General features: G+C 40.5%; 1 protein-coding gene across 6 annotated transcripts in view; it reads left to right on the top strand.

Annotated features, from left to right (window-relative positions):
• The window catches only part of Slc25a26 (solute carrier family 25 member 26), a 138,369-nt gene that overhangs the window by 99,236 nt on the left and 15,966 nt on the right, over positions 1–23,167 (top strand). For 5 of the 6 annotated variants that reach the window (XM_077109097.1, XM_077109089.1, XM_077109095.1 and 2 more), the window contains one exon: positions 15,601–15,645. The exons of the other annotated variant lie outside the window; for it this stretch is intronic. In XM_077109097.1, the coding sequence (XP_076965212.1) occupies positions 15,601–15,645 (45 nt within the window). The remainder of the gene's footprint in view (positions 1–15,600; positions 15,646–23,167) is intronic. 6 annotated transcript variants of the gene reach the window in all.

Below are 23,167 nucleotides of genomic sequence, written 5' to 3'. Positions count from 1 at the left end.
GTTTGATAGGGTTTGCTTCCTAGAGCAAAACAAACTCCTCCAGTGTGCAGACTGAGGTCTTCCTTTGGCCCAGTTTTCTTCGTATCTTCTGTTACTGCTTCTCCTTGGCTGTTCATCTCGTTAGAGCTGTGCTCCAAGTCTCTTATCTTTTCTGTCATCATTTCTATTTTGCTACTTGATCTGTTTTGATTTTCCAGAATGCAAATTAGAATCTTCACCATGACCCATTCTTTCCTTCAGTTAATCTGCTGTGTGGTTTATTTGGAAAATCATTTTAAATGCAGGAAGGCTTCTCTCTGATATAGTAAATCTCCTAACTTCCCCTCTTATGTGTTGACCTAGATTGGACTTTTCTCTTCCGGCAGCTGTTTGATTGTGGATTGATTGCCTTTGTCTCAGTTGATCATTGTCTTTCTGAAGCTCAGCCTTCCTGGGTGTTGTCATATTTTCTTTGTGATCTTATTATGGCCCTGATCTGCTCTCGGCCTTTTATGATTCCAGGAGAGATGTAGGTCTGCTGTCCCCCTTTTTACCACTGAGGATCATCAGTTCTCTACAGCTGCCCTAGAATTTTCCTAGAAATATTAATTTATAGTCCTTGTTCCAGGGTTCCAGTAGACTGGTCTTCAGCTCCTTGTCTAATCCTAGAAAGTAAAACAACACACACTTCTATTCCGTTCTTGATACACCAGAGAGCCCTCTTCTGTATTTGTGTTGTATTTAGCTGGTTGTAGGCTTGAGGCCTGTGATCCGTGGCAGCAAGCAGAGGGAAAAGGGTGGGAGATAAAGGGAAGTGAGCTCAGATTACCATCTTCTTTTTATTTTTTATTTTTGGTAACAGGATTGAACCCAGGAGTGCTTAACCACTGAGCCACATCCCCAGCCCTTTTAAAAATTTTTATTTTGGGATAGGGTCTCACTAAATTGCTGAGGCTGGCCTTGAATTTCTGATCCTCCTGCCTCAGCTTCCTGAGTTGTTGGAATTATAGGTATGTGCCAGCACACCTGGCTCAGGGTACCATCTTCTAATATGGGACCTGAATATTTTTTCATATTTTTCATTTTTTTTGACAGTTGAAGATGTGTGTTCTGCCCTAGAATTATCAATAGCTGGGAAAGAAGCATTAGGCATGGAAGGTCAAGACATCTAGGACAGATGCTGTCGATCTAACTCTTTGCTGCTTTCCCTGATGATCCTTCCTGCTGGTCTTCATGATTGGTAGCACTCCCCCTGTGCATGGTCCAGAGGACTCCTTGCTTTAGCCAGTGGAATGTAAGTGGGAGAGGTGGCATCCCGGTCCTGAGCAGAAGCTTTCAGAGGTAGGTGTGTCAGGTGTGTGTCAGCCCTCCAGATCCTGGCTTTTTCTGCCTTGAGGATGGCATGTTGGCTTCTTTTGATGAGGTCCAGGAGCTGGAAGACACAGGGACCCAAAACCAGTGCCTTGAGGGCAGCCATAACCAGCCCGTAGCTGACAGGCCACCTGACTGGGAAGTAGAAGTTTGCTGTACACCACTGAGATTTGAGGACTGCTTTGTGACTGCAGCAAAGCTGACTGATAACATCCGGCTTAATTTCTTGCTCTTTTTATTAGCTAATATTAAATTTTCTACTTTATTTCAAAATCTGCATCTAAAAAAATCTGCATCTGACTCTACACTCTATTTTCTGTGTCCTAATTTTTTCTCTTAATTGGCTGATAGAAGTTAACTATCGTTATAATTAGGGGCAAACACTGGTTACAGCATCCACAAATTATATAATGAGTCCTAACCCACACCACAAATGAGGAGAAGATAACTAGTAATAAAGATAACTAGTAAACCTGGGGCAGTGTCTTATGGCAGTTTATCATTCAGTATTACTCATGTAGTGCCCTACACTCTATCCAGAACCATTATATTGGAAACAAGTGATTCGTAGCTCTGACACCTGGTCTTTCATGTTGTTTTCTGTTACCAGAAATACGAGTTCATTGGGAAGGCGTGTGTGGAGTGGCTCTCCACACTGGTGTTTCCTGGGAGGTCTGGGTGAGGTATTACCTGGCTTGTTGCTTTCACTGACTGGCAAATAAGACGTCTGGGTCTGCTTTCATATTTTCTCCCTTTTGTATTGATCAATATTGAGTTTCCCATTTTCTTCTTATTCTTCTCTCTGTTCTAACAAGTATTTGTGAGTCAACGTGTGATGAGAGGAAAGAACACTGCTTGGCTAGGAGCCAGGAGACCTGTTTACCACCTAAGCTGTGCCACCAGCCTTACCCTGTCTGCTCTTCCTCCCTCCCTTTGCCTTTGCTCCACTCATTCAGGTGACAGATATTTTTGGGCACTCTCTAAGACACTGGGTATGATGGGGATAACCAGATATGTCCCAGTACCTGCTGTTATCCAGCTTTACATGTCCCTTGTGCTCCCTCGTCCCTCCTCAGTTCTGACCATGATGTAAATTGGTCAGGGGTACATTGCTGCTCAGCCTCTTTGTTGTCAGTGTATGTTAATGGCACTGCTGTCAAACGTGCTGTTTTGGAGACTGGGGTTGTGGCTCAGTGGTAGAGTGTTTGCCTGGCATGTGTAAGGCACTGGGTTCAAGCCTCAGCATTACATATAAGTAAATGAAATAAAGGATTGTGTCCAGGTACAACTAAAATTTGTTTTTAAAAAGTGCTTTTTAAAATAAGTGCTGAGAAGCAAATGTTACATTATAATCAGAAACACCTACTGCCAGCCTACCACTTTTGAACATAACGTGCATGATTCTCAGGTCTCAGTTCAGAGTGATTTAATTCTGGGGAGACAGCTCTGTTTCTCTGGTGGCCTCCTGACTTACAGCAGGCATGCACAGATTACATGGGCCAGCCGTGAACCATACCACCTCTCCCACATTAGCCAAGCAGCAGGCACCTGAAATAGCTATCATCTGGTGGACCAAATTTCTAAGTATGGTAACATAAAATATTGCTTTTTAAATTCACTACATTAATATTGCCTCCCTATGTATTAAACAAATGTGTATTGAAAAATCATACACAATAGCTGGACATAGGGCAATGAACAGTGCACATTGTTTTCTACCATAAGACCTGGTTTAAAAGAAATGTTTGCAGAGACTGGAGGATGTCTCTGAGCTTTTCGTAAGAGTCATTGATGATGTCTGAATTGCTTCAAATAAACCTGAAATTGCACTTGGGGGCAGGGGGAGAAGGATGAAAATCATGTACAATAAAATCATTTATTATGCATAAAAAAGTGCTTTTAACACCTGCTGGTTGTTTTGGGGAAGTTAGGGGTGGTGCTGAGGGAGGAAGGCAGGCCAGTATGTAGGTAGGAAATTATGATTTTACATAAATACCCACAGGATGATTTGATTATTAACTCAGAACTTTTTTTTTTGCCTCCTGGCTAGTTTTTAAATTTTAATTTATTTTTTTTTGAAATTTTTTAGAGTTTAGGAAACTATCCTTATTTTCAGAAAAATTGCTTCAGAAGTGGGGAAAGCCTGAATTAGCATGTGCCTTTGTTAATAAAGACATTTGGTAGAATTATGAGCAGCTTATTTGTTTATTGTAGTATTTGTATAACATGTTTGTACAGGTTATCAGTTTTTTCTCTTGTTGCTCTCTGGGTTAAAAAAAAATGCTAAAATGTGCTGTCAGAAGGAAGGAGTTATAGATGGGAAAAAGTTGGCTGAACTGCACCTGCTAATGTCATTATCAATTGCAAAAAATAAATCTTAAAGCACCCCAATTACATATTATAAAGGATTGAAGCTGCACAGGAATTCCAACTGAAACCATCTGTTCCTTGACGATGTGCCAGGCTCCAACATCTTGACAGGAGTTCTGGTTTTGGAATTTCTGAGTTTCCGAAACCTCCTTTGCTATTGTCTTCAAGGACTTAAATCAATACTGCTTAACATAGTGGGAATGACTATGCAAAGAACTGAAAATGAACTTCTTCATGTACTTCTTATGTGCTTTTGGAGAGAGAGTGCTGAGGATTGAACCCAGGGCTTCACTATAAGCTAAGCACACATTCTACCATCGAGCTACAGCCAGCATCTGCTGTCCCTATGTTAATAATTTTGAAAAACTTTTTCAAATGTTTCTGATTTTATTTCTGAAGAATTCCAACTAACAAAATAGTTCCTTATTAAAATTTTTTATGTTTAGATATAACTTGTATCTGCTTGTGACAGCATATTTGTACAGGTTTAATATCCCTTATATAAAATGCTTGGGATCAGAACTGTTTCAGATTTCAGATGTTTGTGAATTTTGAAATATTCGCATACACATAATGAGATATCTTGGGGATGGCACCCAAAACTAAATATGAAATTTGTTTGTTTATATGGGATACATGTAGCCAGAAAGTGATTTTATGTGATAGTTTTAGTGCACCTGCATTTTGACTACTACCCAACATATGAGATCAGTTATAGAATTTTCCACTTTTGGCATCATGTCAGCTCTCAAAATTTTTTTGATTTTTTAAAAAAATATTTTGCTTTTAAGTTGTAGTTGAACACAATACCTTTATTTTATTTATTTTTATGTGGTGCAGAGGATTGAACCCAGGGTCTTGTAGGTGCTAGGCGAGCGCTCTACTGCTGAGCTACAACCCCAGTCCCTTTTTTGATTTTTTTTAGCATTGTAAATTTCAGATTTTTGAATTAGGTGTGCTCAATCTATGTTTTGCTTAGTGAGACTTTGGTTGGTGATTCGTTTTTTTTTTTTTTTTGGTGGTGCTGGGGATTGAACTCAGGGCCTTGTGCGTTTGAGGCAGGCAATCTACCAACTGAGCTATATCCCCAGCCCCATGGCTGGTAATTCTTGATACCATAATTCTGCTTAAGTAATGTTTATAGACTACTAGAAGTAGGATTAAATTTTAAAGCAAGTATTGAACTTTAGTTATGGAGTCAATTAATATTGACTTATATTTTGTGAATTTCATTTTAATTATTTGGTTAAATTAAACTTGATACCTAAGAGAAGATTTCCTTGTGTTGGAATACAGCTAAATGTTAACACTGGGTATTTTCTAAGGATGATTTGTACAGGAAGTGTAACTAATGGGCCTTAGTCTCTCAGGTTATTCTTAGGTATTATCAGAAATCATATATTTATAATTTGTATTAGGTATCCAGAATGTCCCACACATTTGAAATGATTAATGGAACAAAATAACATTTTATGAGAATAAAAATTAGAAATAAGCCATTAATAGGGACAGTTAAATATTATGATATATAATGTAATGATCAGAAAGAATGAAGGTTTATATAAGAAACATGGAAATATTTCTAAGACATTATTAGGAAAATAAATTTTAGAGCATTATATGTACTAATAATGCTTAATCAAAAACAAAAAACTATGGGGATATAGCTCAGTTGGTAGAGTACTTGCCTCACATGCACGAGGCCTTGGTTTCAATCCCCAGGACCGCCAAATAAACAACCAAACAAACAAAAAAACCCTGAATGTGTTGAGATAAGTGAGAAGATAAATCCAAGAATATTAGTGGCATTTACTTTGGCTTGACTTTTGTATATTAATTTTAATAATAATAAGAATTTAGTAATTTTTTTGAGGGGGGTACTGGGAATTGAGTACTCAGGGGCACTCAACCACTGAGCCACATCCCCAGCCCTATTTTGTATTTTATTTAGAGACAGGGTCTCACTGAGTTGCTTAGTGCCTTGCTATTGCTGAGGCTGGCTTTGAACTCGAGATCCTCCTACCTCAGCCTCCCTAGCCTCTGGGATTACAGCATGCATCACCACACCTGTCATAGTCATGTTTTATTTGCACACTTACTTTTTATTATGGAAGATTAGAAACTTCCACAGAGTAAACACATTATTATAATGTACTCTGAAGTATTGAACACCAAGCTGAAACAAATAATCAGTATTCTGGTTTTATTTCATCTGTTTCTCTTTTGACCAATTCTTTTTTTGTTATTGTTGTTTGTTTGTTTTCAGTATTGGGGATTGAACCCAGGGGTGCTTTTACCACTGTGGTACATCCTCAGCCCTCTTTATTATTTTTTTTTAAATTGTGAGAACAGGGTCTTTTTAAATTGCTTCGGATGACCTTAAACTTGTAATCATCCTGCCTCAGTTTCCTGAGTTGCTAGGATTACAGGCATGTGCCACCATGCCTGGCTCTCTGTCAACTCTTTACCTGAATTACCATTGTATTTTGCATGGTATATTTTATGTAAAATTTCTGAACATTGAAATGCACACATATGTATACTTTTGACATAACCATATTCATGTAACTCACACTTGTATCATGATATTGAATATTTCTGTGTTCCTAGAGTATTGTTTGGTATCTCATACCAAAATGTCCACTTAGATCATTTTTGCCTTTTCTAGAACTTTGTATAACTAGAATCATACAATATGAAATCTTTTTGTGTCTGACTTCTGCTGGGCATAACTTGTGTGAAGGCCACAGTGTTGGGCCATGTGTTAGTAATTCTTTATTACTAATTTTCCTTTGTTGTATAAACCACAGTTGGTTTGCTTTCTCCTGTTGGTGGACATTAGCTATTGTCATGAAAACTGTTAAAAGTTTTCATGCACAGATCTTTTTATGGGCACCTGTTGTCACTACTCTTGGATAATTATCTGAGAATAAAATTTTCAAGCAAGTGAAAACAAACATTTTCAAAAGCAATTGTTCCATTTTAAGTTCCTGCCAGTAGAGTATGACAGTTGTGCTTCCCCATCTCCTTACCATTATTTGTTTTTTCAGTCTTTTCGAAAATAATTTTAAAACAAATTATGGTCAAATAGACACCCTTTTTGTGTATGTTCTTTGGAGAAAAGTCCTTTGCCCTTTTGAAGCCAGGTTACTTGGGGGTTTTGTTGTTGAGATCTTTGTATATTCTGAGTATTACCCCCTGATATTAGCCCCTTATTGAATATATGATTTGTAAACATTTTCTTTTCTGTAGGTTGCCTTTTCACTCAGATTGTGTTCATTGAGGCATTTTGGGTTTCGATCTTGATGTAGTCCCTTTTGTCTGATTTTGCTTTTGTCACTATTTTGCAGTAAATTAGCCAAACCAAATGTCATTAAGATTTTTTCCCCCTGTGTTTTCTTTTAAACATTTTTTTTGTGGTAGTTTTAGGTATTATGTTCATTTTTGAATTAATTTCTATTAGGGTGTAAGATATGGCTCCACCTTCATTTGCATGGGAATATTCAATTTTCCTGAGACCTTTTCTTGAAAAGATTGTCCTGTCCCCACTGAATGGTCTTGTGAAAATGCCACCCTTGTGAAAAGTGTTTGACTGTACATGAGAGGCTGTGTTTCTGGATTATCCCTCCACTCTGTGGGTCTGTATGTGTGTCTTGATGTTATTACCATATTGTTTTGCTCATTGTAGCTTTGCAGTTAACTTTGGAAACCAGCAAGCAGGAAATATCTGATTTTTTTATTGTTAAGATTGTTTTGGCAATTAAGAGTTCCTTGAGATTCCATGTAAATTTCAGGATTTTTCTATTTTTTGTAAAATACACCATTGAGGTTTTTTTTAAACAGTACTTTTTGATGGGCCCAAGTTTTAAAATTTGAGGTAGTCTAATTTCTCAAAAATTTTTTTCTTTTATGGTTACTGCTGTTTGTGGTCTAAGAAAGTTCCTCATCCTCCCAGGTCCCCCAGTGTATTCTAATCTATTTTTTTTCTGTAAGCTTTATTGGTTTAATTTTTTTATTTAGGTCTACACATCTAAATGTAACTCACCTGTCACTAATTATTTTATATGCATAAGAGATTGGGGCCAATGCTCATTTTTTTTTTGCATGTGAATATCTATTGGTTACAGTACCATTTAGTGAAAATACTGTTTTTGAGTTCATATTCTCCCCCACCCCTCTCTTCATTTTTTGTCTGTCCTTATGCCTGTGGTCCTGATCTCTGACCTGATGACTATAGTTTTATAGAAGATCTTGAAAACAAATATTCCTGGTACTCCAGGGGTTTTTTTTTTTGTTGTTGTTGTTGTTTTTTTTTTTTTTTTTTTTTTTTTTTTTTGAGAGAGAGAGAGAGAGAGAGAGAGAGAGAGAGAGAGAGAGAGAATTTTTTAGTTTTCGGTGGATACAACATCTTTGTATGTGGTGCTGAGGATCGAACCCAGGCCGCACGCATGCCAGGCGAGCGCTTGAGCCACATCCCCAGCCCCAGGTTTTTGTATTTTTAAGATTGTGGTCATTTCAGGTCCTTGACAGTTTTATGTAACTTTTTGAATCAGCTTGTTATTGTATATTGTTAAAAAGAAAGGGCAAGTGATATGGCTCAGTGATGGAGCCCTTGCCTGGCTTGAGCACTCCCCTCCCACCTCAACACACACACAGAAAGAGGAGGCTTCTAGAACTATGATTGGGTTTGCATTGAAATTATAAACAATTTTGGGGAGGGTTGAAATTTTAGCCATGTGGAGTTTTCTAGTCGTTTAATGCCATATCCCTCTACTTATTTAGATCATCCTTATTTTCTCTTAATGATAACTTTAAAACTTTCAGTACAGATTCCCACAAGTCTTTTGTTAATTTTATTCCTAAATAGTTTGTGTTATCTTGATGCTATTGTAAGAAAACTGGTCTTTTTTAAAAAATATTTTTCACTTATTTGCCCCTAGTATTTAGAAATTACACACACACACACACACACACACACACACACACACACACACATACATTTTCCCCTCCCAGCTTGGTCCTGGGGATTGAACCAGGGGTGCTTTACCACTGAGTTATGTCCCCAGCCCTTATATTTTATTTTGAGATAGGATCTCACTGAGTTGCATAGAGCCTTGCTAAATTGCTGAGACTGACCTGAAGCTTGGCAACTTCTTGCCTCAGCCTCTTGAGTTGTTGGAATTACAGGTGTGCACCGTGTACCTGGCTTGTATATATATTTTTTCTTCTTCATGTTCTTTTAAGATTTTCTGTCTGAATAGTGTCTTTGTGAACAGGGGTAGTTTTGCTTCTTTCCATTCTTTTTTCTTTTTTTTTCCTTTTTCTTGCCTAATTGCACTCACTGTGATCCCCAGTGAGCTATTGAATAGAAGTGGTGAGAAAAAACATCCTTGCCTTGTTCCTGATCTAAGAGCATTAGGTCTTTTACTATTAAGAATGATATTAGGGGGCTGGGGTTGTGGCTTGCTGGTAGAGCTTGACTTGCATGTATGGGGCACTGAGTTCAGCCTTAGCACCACATATAAATAAATAAAAATAAAGGTATTGTGTCCATTTACTACTAAAATTTTTTTAAAAAATGATATTAGAGGGCTGGGCCTGTAGCTCAGTTTCAGAGTGCTTGCCTAGCAGGTCTGAGGCACTGGGCTCAATCCTTAGCACCACATTAAAAAAATAAATAAAGACATGCTGTCCGTGTACAACAATGGAAAAAAAAAAAGATGATATTAGAGCGGTGGCGCACACCTATAATCTTAATGGTTCAGGAGGCTGAGGCAGGAGGATCTCAAGTTCATAGCCAGCCCCAGCAACTTACTAAGACCCTGTCTCCAAATAAAATACTAAAAACAGCTGGGGATGTGGCTCAGTGCTTGAGTACCCCTGGGCTCAATCCCTGGTATTAAAAAAAAAAAAAAGGTATTAGTTATAACTTTTGGAAATGTCCTTCATCAGATTGAGGAAGTTCTCATCTATTCTTATTTTGATGGGCCCTTTTACCATAAATAAGTGTCACAGGCTTACATTGCTTAAGAAATTGTGTAATGTGTTTTTTTGAATTCAGAAATACAGCAAATTACAGACTAACTTGACATTGCCTTTGTCTTCATTATAAGATAGTGTATAACTAGCATACTAACATTAAATTTATGCTAGGTGCTACATCTGCCTAAATGAAATTATTTTGATGATTCTGTAGACTATAAAGAAAATGCCTAATCTTTACATTCACTTCTGATATTTTTTCATACCTCCTCTGTCTTAGAGATTGGCAGTACCCTCAGGGTGTCTGCCCTTGACATCTAAAAGGTTTATTTGAGAACGAGACTGTTTACTCTCATCTCCTTTGTTCTGTTAGATTTTGTTACTCTTATGTACATATTATATTTTCTTTGGAAAGATGCTTTAGGAATTTTAGTATGTCTTGCAAACTTAAGAAGTAATTCATTTCCAGAATTTCTTCTTTTAGGTTTATTTCTTTTATTGGGCATACATTCCCCCCCCCCACTATGTACACTACACACAAAGGGATTCTAATCATTCAGTTAAAATAATCAAAAGGTATTTACTATTAAAATTATTTTCTGATATGTCCTAGCATTTTAGCTTTGTTTTCATATATATGTATTTGGAATAAATAAGTAAATATCACACACACAAATATATATACATATATATGTTGTATATATATGTATATATATGTATATATATATCACACACATATGTATACACTTCACAGATAGATAGTGTGTATCGTTTTTTTTTTTTTTTTTAAGAATGATGGTCACTTTGGAGCAAGGAGTTTTTATGTTTCAGCTTCATTTGTGATTGTTCATTACTGAGGTTGAATGGTAAGGCACAGAGTATTTAAGAGAAGAATGGTATTGTTCCCCCTGGGACACTGGAATGGAAAACCCCAAATCAAGCACGTGACTCTGGAAGTTGTCAGGCACAAAGAAGAGACTACCCCCTCACTTGTAGGATCTCTTGAAAACTGGAATTTTAAGGGTCCAGCGAAACGTCGGAGAAAGAGACCACCAAGTGACCAACTCATGCAATAGCAAAAGGGGTTTATTGGGGATCCATTCCATTCCAGCGCGCTGGGGCTCCCGGCTCACTCAAGAAGGGAGAGCAGCCAAGAGCCCAGAGCTGAGGTTAAGCAGTGCTTAAGTACACTTTTTGAGGAGGGCAGGGGCTTTGCATACATCAGAACAAATCATCATGAGGCACGGGAAAATTGAACAACAACCCTTAGACGTGATTAGTACATTCATTGGCGGGAACAGATTCGGCGGGGGTGATTGGTCACTCCTAAGCGGGGTACACATTCAAACTGATTGGTTTTAGGGCCTAAATGCCTACGTGACAAGCTACACAGGGTCCCAGGTTATTAAACAACCAGGGAGTCAGTGGGAATATTTACTGGGCAGTTCGGGTATTGTCCTAACAGCTACAGGAATTTCAAGTTTTGGGGGTAGCAGAGGAACTTAACAATACCTGGTCTTTTACTTTTTAACTCAGGCCTTGCAGCTTAGAAACTTTTACAATGCCCAGTCTTTTACACTTTAACTTCTACACTTTAACTTCAATTTCTTTTACCCTTACAGAACGGGCAGGCCCTTGAACCCACTTGTATTTCCATGGCAAACCACCCATTCCATGCTGTTCTTCAAACCCATTGTAATTTGAGGTCTTGCATAGTTTAATTTTTAAAGATCCTACTACTGGAGAGGTTCTGGTCATTTTTGCCAAACATGAGAGCTTTCACAGCTTTTCAACTGAACTCCTATTCCCTAGGCTTCCTGGCTCACTCAGGGGCATTGGGTTCATTGTGGCCTACAGTCCAGTCTTATTTATTTTAAAAAACATTGTATTTTGATATTATTGTTCCATTGAAAAATAGAATTTTAGAGGTTAGCAATCACCTTAGAAATCACAGCTTCCTATCACCTTAGTTATTGTATGAGTTGCTTCACTGGCAAAGGACCAGTGCAGACATTTATTTTAAGATCACAGGGTTAGAAGCATCGACTGGCTTCAAGGATAACTACAATCCAGTGCTCCATGAATAAAGGGTGCTACTAACCTGACTGTACGTTGCTTATGTCACAGGGATGCCCAACGCCTCCTTGCCCGTTCACCACGCTCCGATTGCACTTCATCTGCTCCACCTAGAATCCTCACCCACACACTAGTTTAGAATTATTGCTGTATTTGTCACTAAGTGGAATCCGAGTTGAATTTTTGCAGGTTTCCCCCCTACATCTGCCTCTTTGATGGTAGCTGGGTTTACGGCCACTCACTTATTAGTGCCCTGGGTCTTAACAACCTTATTCAAACAAAACATCTTAAATACAGGCGTTAAACAGGTCGCAACAGTGACCATTTTGTAACTTTTGCTGCAATAAAATGGGTATGTTGTGTTTTGGAATATAAGACCTCTGAGTGCAGCTATTCATTTTCTTCATCTATAAAACATTTTAGAATAACAGCTTACATCTGTTTGGGGTATAAGATTCCACATTTTGAAGAAACATCACTGTTGTGTAACTCCACACCAGACCTGGGCCGCGAGGGGAGCCGGCTCTCACAGGCCCCGTCCGCCTGGCTGGGGAGCCGTGGCTGGGGAGCCCGGAGCAGATGTGCTGGCCGCCTTCCTTTCACATATGTGCAGCACATTTCCATTGTTGTCCCTTCCTACTATAAGTGACAGCAAGTGTGCAACACGATTCTAACTTGAGGAACGTTGGCGAAATTTTCACACACAAAGAGTTTATCTCATGAGGGTCTTTTACTCCTAGAAGCCAGAAATAAGTTTAATTAGCAAAGCCTTTATAGCACTGTTAATTACCTTTGACAGTCAGTTGATCTTGTTTTGTTTGGGTTTACTGTCGGCTCACTTTTAAAAACAAATACCCGATAGAATCGTTTGGCCATTCCAAATGTGTCGTTTTTAAATTACCTCTTTAAACTGAAGGGTCAATTTAATAAGTAAACATTAATAGAGGAAAATGGGCAAAATGTTCATCCATAGAATTTAGAATCTAATAGTATTAAGTATTGAGCAAATTCAGACAATTTTATGGGTTATTTTCATCAAGAAATGAAAAATTGTCAAAGATGGTTACAATGAATTTTTTAAATAACTTTATTTTATTTACTTATATTTTATGTGGTCCTGAAGATCCAACCAGTGCCTCACACATGCTAGGCAAGCGCTCTACCACTCCTGAGTCACAATTCAGCCCTGCTGCAATGAATTTTAAAGCTCTTTTCATTTTATTCTTATTAAAATGTAATATTGTTACATCTGAGATGGCAAAATCCCAAAGGAGAAGATTAAAATGATCTGTAACCCCTGTTGTTCTTGAGGGTAATTTTTTTTTACATATTTTGAAGTTTTAAAAAATTAGAAAAGCTTTTAGAAACCCATTGTTCAGTCAGTTTTTTGTTTGTTTTGATAATTAATTTAATTGGAAATACAGCTCTGTGGTTTCAAATTGGACAGTGTCAGATGCTTTTATGTTTTGGTGACCAAAAGAACCAAACTAAATTTGACTGCTCTTGTGGAACTTTGACATTCAGGGTGGGGTAGCTGCTTATTGCTGACAATGACAAACTTCTCTGAGATTTTGGCTTGTCAGATTAATCCAGGTAGTGACATTGATTTTTCTTTTCTTTCTTTCTTTCTTTTTTTTTTTTTCTCTCACTGCTGTTTCCTTCCTGAATAGAAGTCAAATTTTCTTTCTAGGGCCACTGTCTGTCAAACTCAGGGCCATCATTTGCTCTAGCTGAGTTGCACAGATATTGCTGGGCTCTAAAATTCTGATTAATATAAATACTTCAGGAACAGCTTTATTGCCCTTAGTTCATGTGAAGGTCAATACTTGTTAATTCCTCCAAAATCATGGAGACATACACATGTGCCAAGTTCACATTTACTTATCACTTGGAACTGAGCTGAATGCAGAGTGACAATAATGGGGACATGGCAAGCCTGTGGGTGTCATAGCTGCTGGGCACTGGTTTGGTGGCCAGTGACTGGATATTATGTAAACTCATTGGCAGCGGGGGTTGGGGGGGGAGTTCAGGCATTTTTATTTTAAGAAATATGGAGATGGTTTCTGTTTTTAAATTTCTAAAAATTTAATGAAAAGCAGAAGATTGTACTATGAGTGAGTTTGTATGCAGATAAATCCAGTTAGATATCTTTTGCATTGATTGGTTCTCTGAAGTCAGAAGGTCCGACTTAATCACTGCATGTCTTAAGCCTAGTTACATAACTTCTCTGAACCTCAGTCTCTTTTTTTAAGAGAGGATTAGGAATGATAGTGTTTGATAGGACTGTTAAGGAGATTCAGTGAAGTAAAACTTAGGTGGTTCTTGGGAATTCTGGCTCCATGGTTAGAAGGCTCACTGTAAATCTGACTCTGTCTGGACCATTCATACTTCATTAGTACAGACTGCTCATCTCCCTGACCGCGCTTGGGGCTAAATCTGGAGCTCAGGCCTGCTTGTCCCTTGTCCCTCTCCCTCTGCACTCCTCTAGCATCACCCAGTGTGCCTTCCCGAGGACGCCTGTAGCCCTCCCTCTGCTGTCTGGCTGTGCTGCTCCTGTGCTGCTCCGTGTCCTCCTGCAGGTGGCTCTGCTCCTCTCTCCCTCCCTCCATCTCCCGTTCCTTGTTCCCCTCGTCCTCTCCTCCGCAGCAAGCTCCTCTTTTCCTGTCCTGCTCTCTCCTTCCTGTGCCCCATCTCCTCCCTTTTCCTCTCACCTTCTCTCCTCTGCTGCCTTCTTCCTCTCCCCTCCTTCTCTCTCCCCTCCCTCGTTTTCCCCTCTCTTCTTCCCTCCCCCCCCCTTCTGCCTTCCTGCCCTCTTTGTCTGCTCTCTCCTCCAGCTCTTCCTCCCTCCACCCTGCATCTTCTCTGTTCCTCTGTTCAGTCCAGACACTCGGCCTGCTCGTGAGTAGACAGCCGTCCCTCTTAAGCGAACAATGTCATGTCCTCAAAGTCTTTGTGACTTTTATTTTTATTTTTTGGTACTGGGGATTGAACCCAGGGATGCTTGACCACCGAACCATGTCACCAGCCCTTTATTTATTTATTTATTTGTTTGTTTGTTTTGCCAGTTCAACAGTTGTATACAGCATCTCATTGTGGTTTGATCTGCAGTTCTCTCATAGCTGAACATCCTTGAGAGTCTTTTCACCTAATAGGGTTTAAAAAAAAAAAAAAAAACATCTGAATGTGAGATCACAGTCCTTTGGTAGAAGTGGATAGTTTTTGGCATTGGTTTTATTTTTGTGTTTATAATATTATCCATTGTTTATTATTTCATTTGTTTTTGTGATGCTGGGGTTTGAGCCCAGGGCCTTGCACATGCAAGGCAAGCACTCTACCGACTGAGTGACATCCCTTGCCCCATTTTTTATTTAGGTTGCTTTATAGTCTCACTATGTTGCTGAGGCTGGGTGTGGTGAGCATGTGATCCTCCTGCCTCAGCCTCCCTAGCTGCTGGGATGACAGGTGTGTGCCACCGTTTCCGGCCTTCGTTACTTATGGTGAGCAGCATTGACTGTTGTCAGAGCAGCCACCAGTCCCTATCCCTGTTGTGCTTTTCTTTCTAGTTCACAGGCCTTCGTGGTGTCTCTAATTTTACGTTTGCTGGGCTCCAAGAGTTGAGAGGATCTACAGTTAAAGTTTATTCTTTTTCTAAACATGCATACTACAGCCTGTGAATTTGTTTAATGTTGGCTTTGTTTCATACATAAAATTAACATGAAGTATGTCTCTAATTAATAATTATGGACTTTTATAATAACGTCAGGAAACTGCTACTTTTTATCAACCTAATGTTTGATATTTTTTTCCCCTTTCTCTCCCCAGATTCCTTTCTCTTTGGTCCAGTTTCCCTTGTGGGAATTCTTAAAAGTAAGTTTTTAAATCTATTTTTGAAATCTATTTCTAGTTTTTCACAAATGCCCAACAGTTTGTATGGAATCAAAGAATATAATGTTGACCATAAGTTTGGCAAAGTCAGAGTCACTGATAGTTGCAAAGATGTTTTACACGTGACTCACACCAGTTGAGGCTTGCTTCAGGTACCTGTGGTGTTGGAAATAAGCTCGGCCAATGTGACCCACACCCACAGATGGTGAGAAGCAGCTTTGCTTTACTCTTCGATATTGCCATTCTTTCTTCATCCAGTTGAATATTATTTCTCCCTCTGTATGTGCAGAGGATAAGGAATAACAGTGAGGGTGAATGGAGGAGGGAGGATGACCCCGAGTATCTGAAGGCCCCCACTCCTGTGTCCAAGCAGGCAGGAGGGGGAGCAGCAGAAGTGCCTTGGGACTCTATCTTTCCATCTCTGCTGCTGATTCCTAATAGGACAGTGAGCCAAGGTAGCAAGTGTAGAGGCCACTGGCTCATTTGTTTAGAAAGAAACAAAGTTTTCAAGTTTTTAAGAATATGCGTAGAGGTCTCATTAGGTTTCCATAGTCTGGGGCAGTGATACTGAAATTTGCATGGGTCTTTGCCAGCGTTGTAAAGACCTCAAAAAAGAGAAACTATAAAGAGCATGTGTGTGGTAAGGATAAGTAGTAGTTTGTAAAGCTTTAGTGAGGTGCACGTGTACATGCACACATGTCTGTGCTGGGTTGCAGTGGTGAGATGTGTTTCTTACTGGAATAAGGGTCAGAAAATATTGAAGGCCCTTTTTCAACTGAAAGGGGTTCATGAAGGATCAAACTGTAAAACGGCAAAGTATCTAGTTTAGACATTAGCCACCTCCCCCCCCCCCCACACACAAATTGTCCCCACAATTTTACAGACCTACTCTTCATGGAGTGCTCATACAAATTATCTTTTGAAAAATATTATAAACATTTCTTGGACTCTGAAATAAATTCTGTTGACGATACCTACTAAAGGATAGTAAATTGAGACAAAGCTTTGCTCCTTTAAAAGATGAGCTCCAGGATATCAAGTATTAAGAAAGATTTCTTCTAAGTGATCTGCCCAATATGGTTTTGGGGGTCTTCTGTTGAGGTTGAGTTTGTTTTATTTTTACCCTTCCTGTGTGGTACATGGTGAAAATAGATTTCTCGGGCAGTGTTTCAGGGCGTGATGCAACCCCTCTCCAGTGAGAAGGTCACATTCCTCCAGCATACCAGCTCTCCTTCTCAGTGTGTGACAAAAGAACAATGAAGCCAGCAGCTGTGCTGCAAACAAGACTCACTTATTAGTGCCTCAATGACCAGCATTCACAGGGAATCTGCACACCCTGACATCCCGACACCCCAACTCTGAAAAGGAATGTTTTGAGGCTCAAAGAGGGAAAAGGCATGCGATTTCTTTCTTTTCAATAGTGAAGACATTTGTAGTATTCTTGTTTCTTAAGAAATGTCTAGAATTTTTCAGAGCAATCAGAGACAACAATGCAGTGTTTCAAAATCTTTCTTTTAGCATATGTGAAGATAGAATGTATTTTTAATTTGAGTTTCTTGAGGAATAATGTACAGTAAACCTCACCCTTGAAAAGCGTGATTTTTTTTTTTAATGAGTTTTGACAGATGTTTAGGACCATACCATAACCAAGAGAGAGCATCTCCACCAACCCAGATGGTCCTACCTGCCACTTACTAGTCGGTGCTGCCCCAGCCCACAGCCCCTGGCCATCCCTGTTCTTGTAGTTTCCCCTTTTCCAGAATGTCATGTAAATAGACAGTGTGTGCACACAGCAGTTAGTGCCTCGATTCTTTCACTTGATTTATTACATTTGAGACTCTTCATGTTGTTTCTTGTGCCAGTGTTTGTCCCTTTTTATCACTTTACATTATTTCATTTGTTTATGGATGAACACAATATGTTTATCCATTCACTAGTTGATACACATTTGCATTGTTTCCGGTTTTTGTTGGTTATGAATAAAGCTACTATAAATATTTGCTGAGAGTATTTGTATGGACATGTGCTTTTATTTCTCTTGGAAAATAACCTAGGAGTGGTATTGCTGGGTCAGAAGTAAAGTTTATATTTGATTTTTATAAGGAGCTATCAAATGCCTCCCAAAGTAGCTGTGCCCTCTTGCATTCCCAGCAGCCAGGCGGAGTTTCAGTTGCTCCTTGATACTATTACATGTTACTATTAGGTTTTAAGATTTCAGCCAGTCCAACAGTTGTATACAGCATCTCATTGTGGTTTGATCTGCAGTTCTCTCATAGCTGAACATCCTTGAGAGTCTTTTCACCTAATAGGGTTTAAAAAAAAAAAAAAACATCTGAATGTGAGATCACAGTCCTTTGGTAGAAGTGGATAGTTTTTGGCATTGGTTTTATTTTTGTGTTTATAATATTATCCATTTAAACTTGGTTTTGCAACCATGGAGCGAGATCATATTATCCAGAAGGGTTTTTCTGTTTGTTTGTGTGGGAGTAGACTAGGGGAACTCTCTCAGCCAGGACCTTAGTGGTACACACTGTACCTTGGAGGCTGAGGATCTGGATGTAGAAGGTGGCTACATTATCCTAAACTTGACTCTCATCTGAGATCTGAATTATCATCCTTCAAAAATCTCTTCCATTGGGCTGGGGTTGTGGCTTAGTGGTAGAGTGCTTGCCTAGCATGTGTGAGACACTGGGTTCAATTCTCAGCACCACATAAAAATAAATAAGTAAGCCAGGTGCAGTGGTGCACACCTGTAATCCCAGCTGTGTGGGAGGTAGAGGCAATCGGATCCCAAGTTCAAAGCCAGCCTCAGCAAAAAGTGAGGCCCTAAGCAACTCAGTGAGACCCTGTCTCTAAATAAAACACAAATTAAGGCTGGGGTTGTGGCTCTGTGGTCAAGTGTCCCTGAGTTCCATCCTCGGCATCCCCCAAAATCAATCAATAAATAAATTAATTAAAGTTATTATATCCAGCTTAATCATGCTCCTATTCTCTTGACGACCTGGTCGAAGCACCAAATTAAAATACGATTCTCTTATTTCTCTTTCTCCCTATCCTGTTACTCACTAAGTTTCATTGAATGACTTTTTGGATCCTGTGGCCACCTGTTATCAGATTCCTGCGACATTGTGCCAGGCCAGGTCCCAACAGGTTCTCTACCTACTCAGCCATTTTACACATTGAACATATGTGATCTTCCTTAAATGTCTCTTTGAAGCAACACTTACATCCTCAGAAACTTAGGACTCTCTCAAACTCTGCAGCTTGAAGTTATGGTGCTCGCAGATCTCCACGCTGTGTCCTCAGTGATTTTCCAGCTCCCTCCCCTGTGTTTCCTTTGGAAAAAGCCTTTCCTCTCCAGCCTGCTTACTGCTCTGAATGCCCTCCCTGGTCTCCAGTCTTCTCTGAAATGTGCTCCAAGGGTCCGAGTGGGATGCATTTTTGAAAAAGCTCACTCCAGTGAACTTTGAAAGCCCAGTGTTGCAGACCGACCCTTACCTCCCATTTGTCTATTTCTGGTTACTGTTTGATCACAGGCTATATTGTGTACAGGCATCTTAGAACCAAGCTTGGCACACTTGGCCAAGGCCGTCCTTTACAGGTCAGTGACATGCAGGCCGCACATTTCTATTGTCTACTCTGTGCTGGATGTTGTTGGCCTCACAAGAATGTGAAGGTGAGCCTGTAAGGAGCTTAGAACTTTCCTACAGGCACTCAACCACATATCACTGAAATGCCCTGAAGAATACCCAAGGTAATGTGGGAACCACCCCTATCCCTGTAACTATACTTCTGTTATGGTTTAGATATGAGATGTCCCCTAAAAGCTCATGTGTGGGACAGTGCAAGAATGTGCAGAGGTAAAATGACTAGCTTATGAGAACTGTGACCTAATCCTCCATTGACGTGGATTGACTGACTCTTAATATAGCTAACGGTGTGTCTGGAGAAGTAGGCCACCAGTGGCTTGGGGTTTATGTTTTGCCCCTGTTTTCCTGGTCACCAAATCCTGAGCTGCTTTCCTCCTCCAGGCCCTCCTGCCATGATGCTGTGCCTCCCCTCAGGCCCAGAGCAGTGGAGCTGGCGGCCACAGACTGAGCTCTGAAGCCATGAGCCAGAAGAAAGTTTTTCTCCTCTAAAGTGTTCTCGTCAGGTCTTTCGGTCATGGCGGTGCCAAAGCTGACTAAAACAATCACCTCACGTTTAAGTTTTTATTTAACAAGACGGGGTACCGAGGAGGAGAAGGGAAATAAAAGGGGTAGATTATCATATCCAGATCCTCAGGAGGTAATTTCCCCGTAAGAAATGTTTACGTTGAAACTTTGTGGCAGCCACCAGAAGAAAAGCATGATGACAAAGTCCATAGCTAATCATTTCTTCTTCCCTGGGCTTTGGATGCCATCATTCTGATACCAGCTTGTACACTTAAGAGCTTTGTGGCAGAGTACTTCCTTCTCATGGCAGCTGAGGACAGCCAACTGCTGGGTTGACGACATCACTAAAGATGTCTCAAGGTGGCCAAAACAGAAATGTCAGCTTTTAGTACCTTCCCTGACCTGCTTCTTCCCAGCTGTCCAGGTCTCAGTGAGTAGTAGCACAGTGTTGCTTGCTCATATGGAATCCCAGGATGATTCCTAGCTTCCTTTTCCCTGTCTCGGTCCATCCCTCCAGCAGGTGTGCTGTCTGAGCCCGGCCTCTAACTCCCCTGTCTGACAGCTGCACTGGCTTCCCAGATGTCCCTTGGTTTTCTCTTGAACCCCTAGGATATTCTTTCTGCACAGGGCAACCAGAGTGGTGTCTAGTGAAGTCATATCACACAGCTCCCCACTGAAATATCTCATTGATATCTTTTTAAAAGAAGCATAGCCAGGCACAATGTACGCCTGTAATCCCGGGTACTTGGCACGCTGAGGCAAGAGGATCAGAAATTTGAAGCCAGCTTGGGCAGCTCAGCAAAACCCTGTCTCGAAAAACAAAAACAAAGGGGCTGGGGGTGTAGCTGGTGGGAGAGCCTCCCTGGGTTTACACTCCCACATTGAGACTCCTACTTCTCCCTGCCCAGCCCTCTCCCTGCGCACCCGTGCTCAGCCACACTGGGGCTTACTCCGGGGACTTTATACTTACTCCATTAGCTGGAAATGTTACTTATTTATTCATCCTGTACATTTGTGTGTGTGTGTGTGTGTGTGTGTGTGCGCGCGCACGCGTGTGTGTTTACATTTTAATTTTTCTTATTTTTCAAACAATAAATAGTAATTGTTTATGTAGTGTGCATGATGGTGTTTTGAAATATGTATACCTTATACATATTGTTATTGAGTGTATTATATGCCAGGTAGTTTTTAATTTATAGTTCTTAAAAATTAGCACTTTATAAATACACATAGAGGTGGAATGTACATAGCACAGTCTGGACAATTGCATTCCACTGTCCCTCTCTTCCTGTCCCTCCTCCCTCCCCCTCAGTCCCATTCCCTGCTCCACTGATCTCCCTTCTGTTTTCATGGGATCCCCTGCCCCCCAGTTGTTTTCTTCAATTTTCTACATATGAGAGAAAATGTTGACTTTCTGAGTCAGTGCCAGGCATTTTCTGGGGTCTGTAGATATAGTGATAAAAAAGACAACAACAACAACAAAGTCCCTCTCCTGGTGGAGCACTTACTCTAGTTCTTCCTCCAGGCCTTCTCTGTCCAACACTCAGTCATTCCTCAGGTCTTATGACCTCAGAGATATGTTCCCTGCCCCCTCTCTTTAGGACCTCCCTTCTTCTTTGCTCAGCACCTGCTTACCCCCTGACTGGCATTTTGATAATTGGGTTATTTAGTTATGTACATATTATCATCCAAATACTTAGCATATCCACTGTGAGGTGAGCAGACGTGCTATCTCTTCACACCGCATAAGACTCAGAGAGGTGGATCTTATTACCTTACCTTAAAAGAGGGCTTGTCTTTCATCTAAGTCTTTCCCGTCTCCATTTCCTGTATAGCACCCTTTTACTATGTGTTTTGGTCATCTTTTTTGCTGCTGTGACTAAAAAACCTAATAAGAAATACTGTAGAGGAGGAGAAGTTTATTTGGGGGCTCAGGGTTTCAGAAGTCTCAATCCATAGACAGCTGGCTCCATTCCTCGGGGCTCGAGGTGAGGCTGAACATCATAGAGGAAGAGTGTGGTGGAGGGAAGCAGCTCACATGGTGATCAGAAAGCAGAGAGACTCCACTCTCCAGAGACAAATAGAGATCCCAAAACCACTCCCCCAATGCCACCTCCTGCAGCCACACCCACCTGCCTCCAGTCAGTTAATCCCATCAGGGATTCATTCACTGGTTGGGTTGGGTTAAGGCTCTCACAATCCAGTCATCTCTCCTCTGAACCTTCTTGCACCGTCTCACACGTGAGCTTTTGGGGGCATCTCACATCCACACCATAACACTATGTGACAGTGCTTTTGACAACAGCAGCCGTAATGAGAAGAGCAGAAATTAACAATTCTCAGAGTCAGCAGGCCAGGCACTGAAGTGACCACTCTTGGTGGATGATCTGCTCTGACTCCTCCTGGCCCCAGAGGTGCTGTGGTGGTCTCTGAGGTAGAGAGAATGCCTTGCCCCAGGCCCTAGGCTTGCTAAGGGGCACCTCCAGACTGACTCTAGACCTGAAGTTCTTAGTCTTTCTACACGTTTGCCCATAATGTATCGTGTCCATTTTTTAAATGTCATATGCTCAAAATTTAATAAAAATGTTGGGGTCATATTCTGTCTGTCCAATCCACTTAAGGCATTTCTGTGAGCACACTGTCTCCTTCATTGGAGGACACAATGCCACCAAAGGCTGGCTGCTGTAGTCTCAAACCACCTCTCCAAGCCTCCCTTATCTGCTGCCCTTAGGGGAGAGGAAGCAGGGTGCCCCAGCCTGCACTCTGTGACCCACCTCTGGGAGCCCAGGCACTTGACAGTGACGTCGCAGCCAGAGCCTCTCTTGCCACACATGTGTGGAGCTCCCCACAGGAAACTGCTTGTTAGACAAGGAACTTTGTCTTTTGCTTGTTTGTTCTTCGTGGCTCAGTCTTCATTTAGCAGGTGTCTGTAACTATTTGCTAATTGTTTGAAGGTGAGCATTCTTTCTTATTCTTTTATTTGTAGATTCTTCTACAAGTATGTTCACAGCCATAAAAATACATTTTTTCCCCTCTCTTTCTTTTTTCTTTTTTCTTTTTGATACTAGGGACTGAACTCAGGGGCAGTCACCCACAGTGCCACATCTCTAGCCCTTTTTCATATTTTATTTAGAGACAGGGTCTTGCTAAGCTGCTTAGGGCCTCGATAAGTTGCTGAGGCTTATCTTCCTACCTCAGCCTTCCAAGCTGCTGGTATTATAGGAGTGTGCCACAGTGCCCAGCCATTTTTTTCTCTCTAACGCAAGGTTTTTCCTTCCTGTGAGTTAAGTGAAAAGCCAACATATTATAAAAGGGTATGATGAAATTTCCCATAGGGAAGTTTTTTTGTT

The sequence above is a fragment of the Callospermophilus lateralis genome, chromosome 1 (assembly GCF_048772815.1).
Source record: "Callospermophilus lateralis isolate mCalLat2 chromosome 1, mCalLat2.hap1, whole genome shotgun sequence".
NCBI classification, from domain to species: domain Eukaryota; kingdom Metazoa; phylum Chordata; class Mammalia; order Rodentia; family Sciuridae; genus Callospermophilus; species Callospermophilus lateralis.
This window is presented reverse-complemented; position numbering and strand designations above follow the sequence as displayed.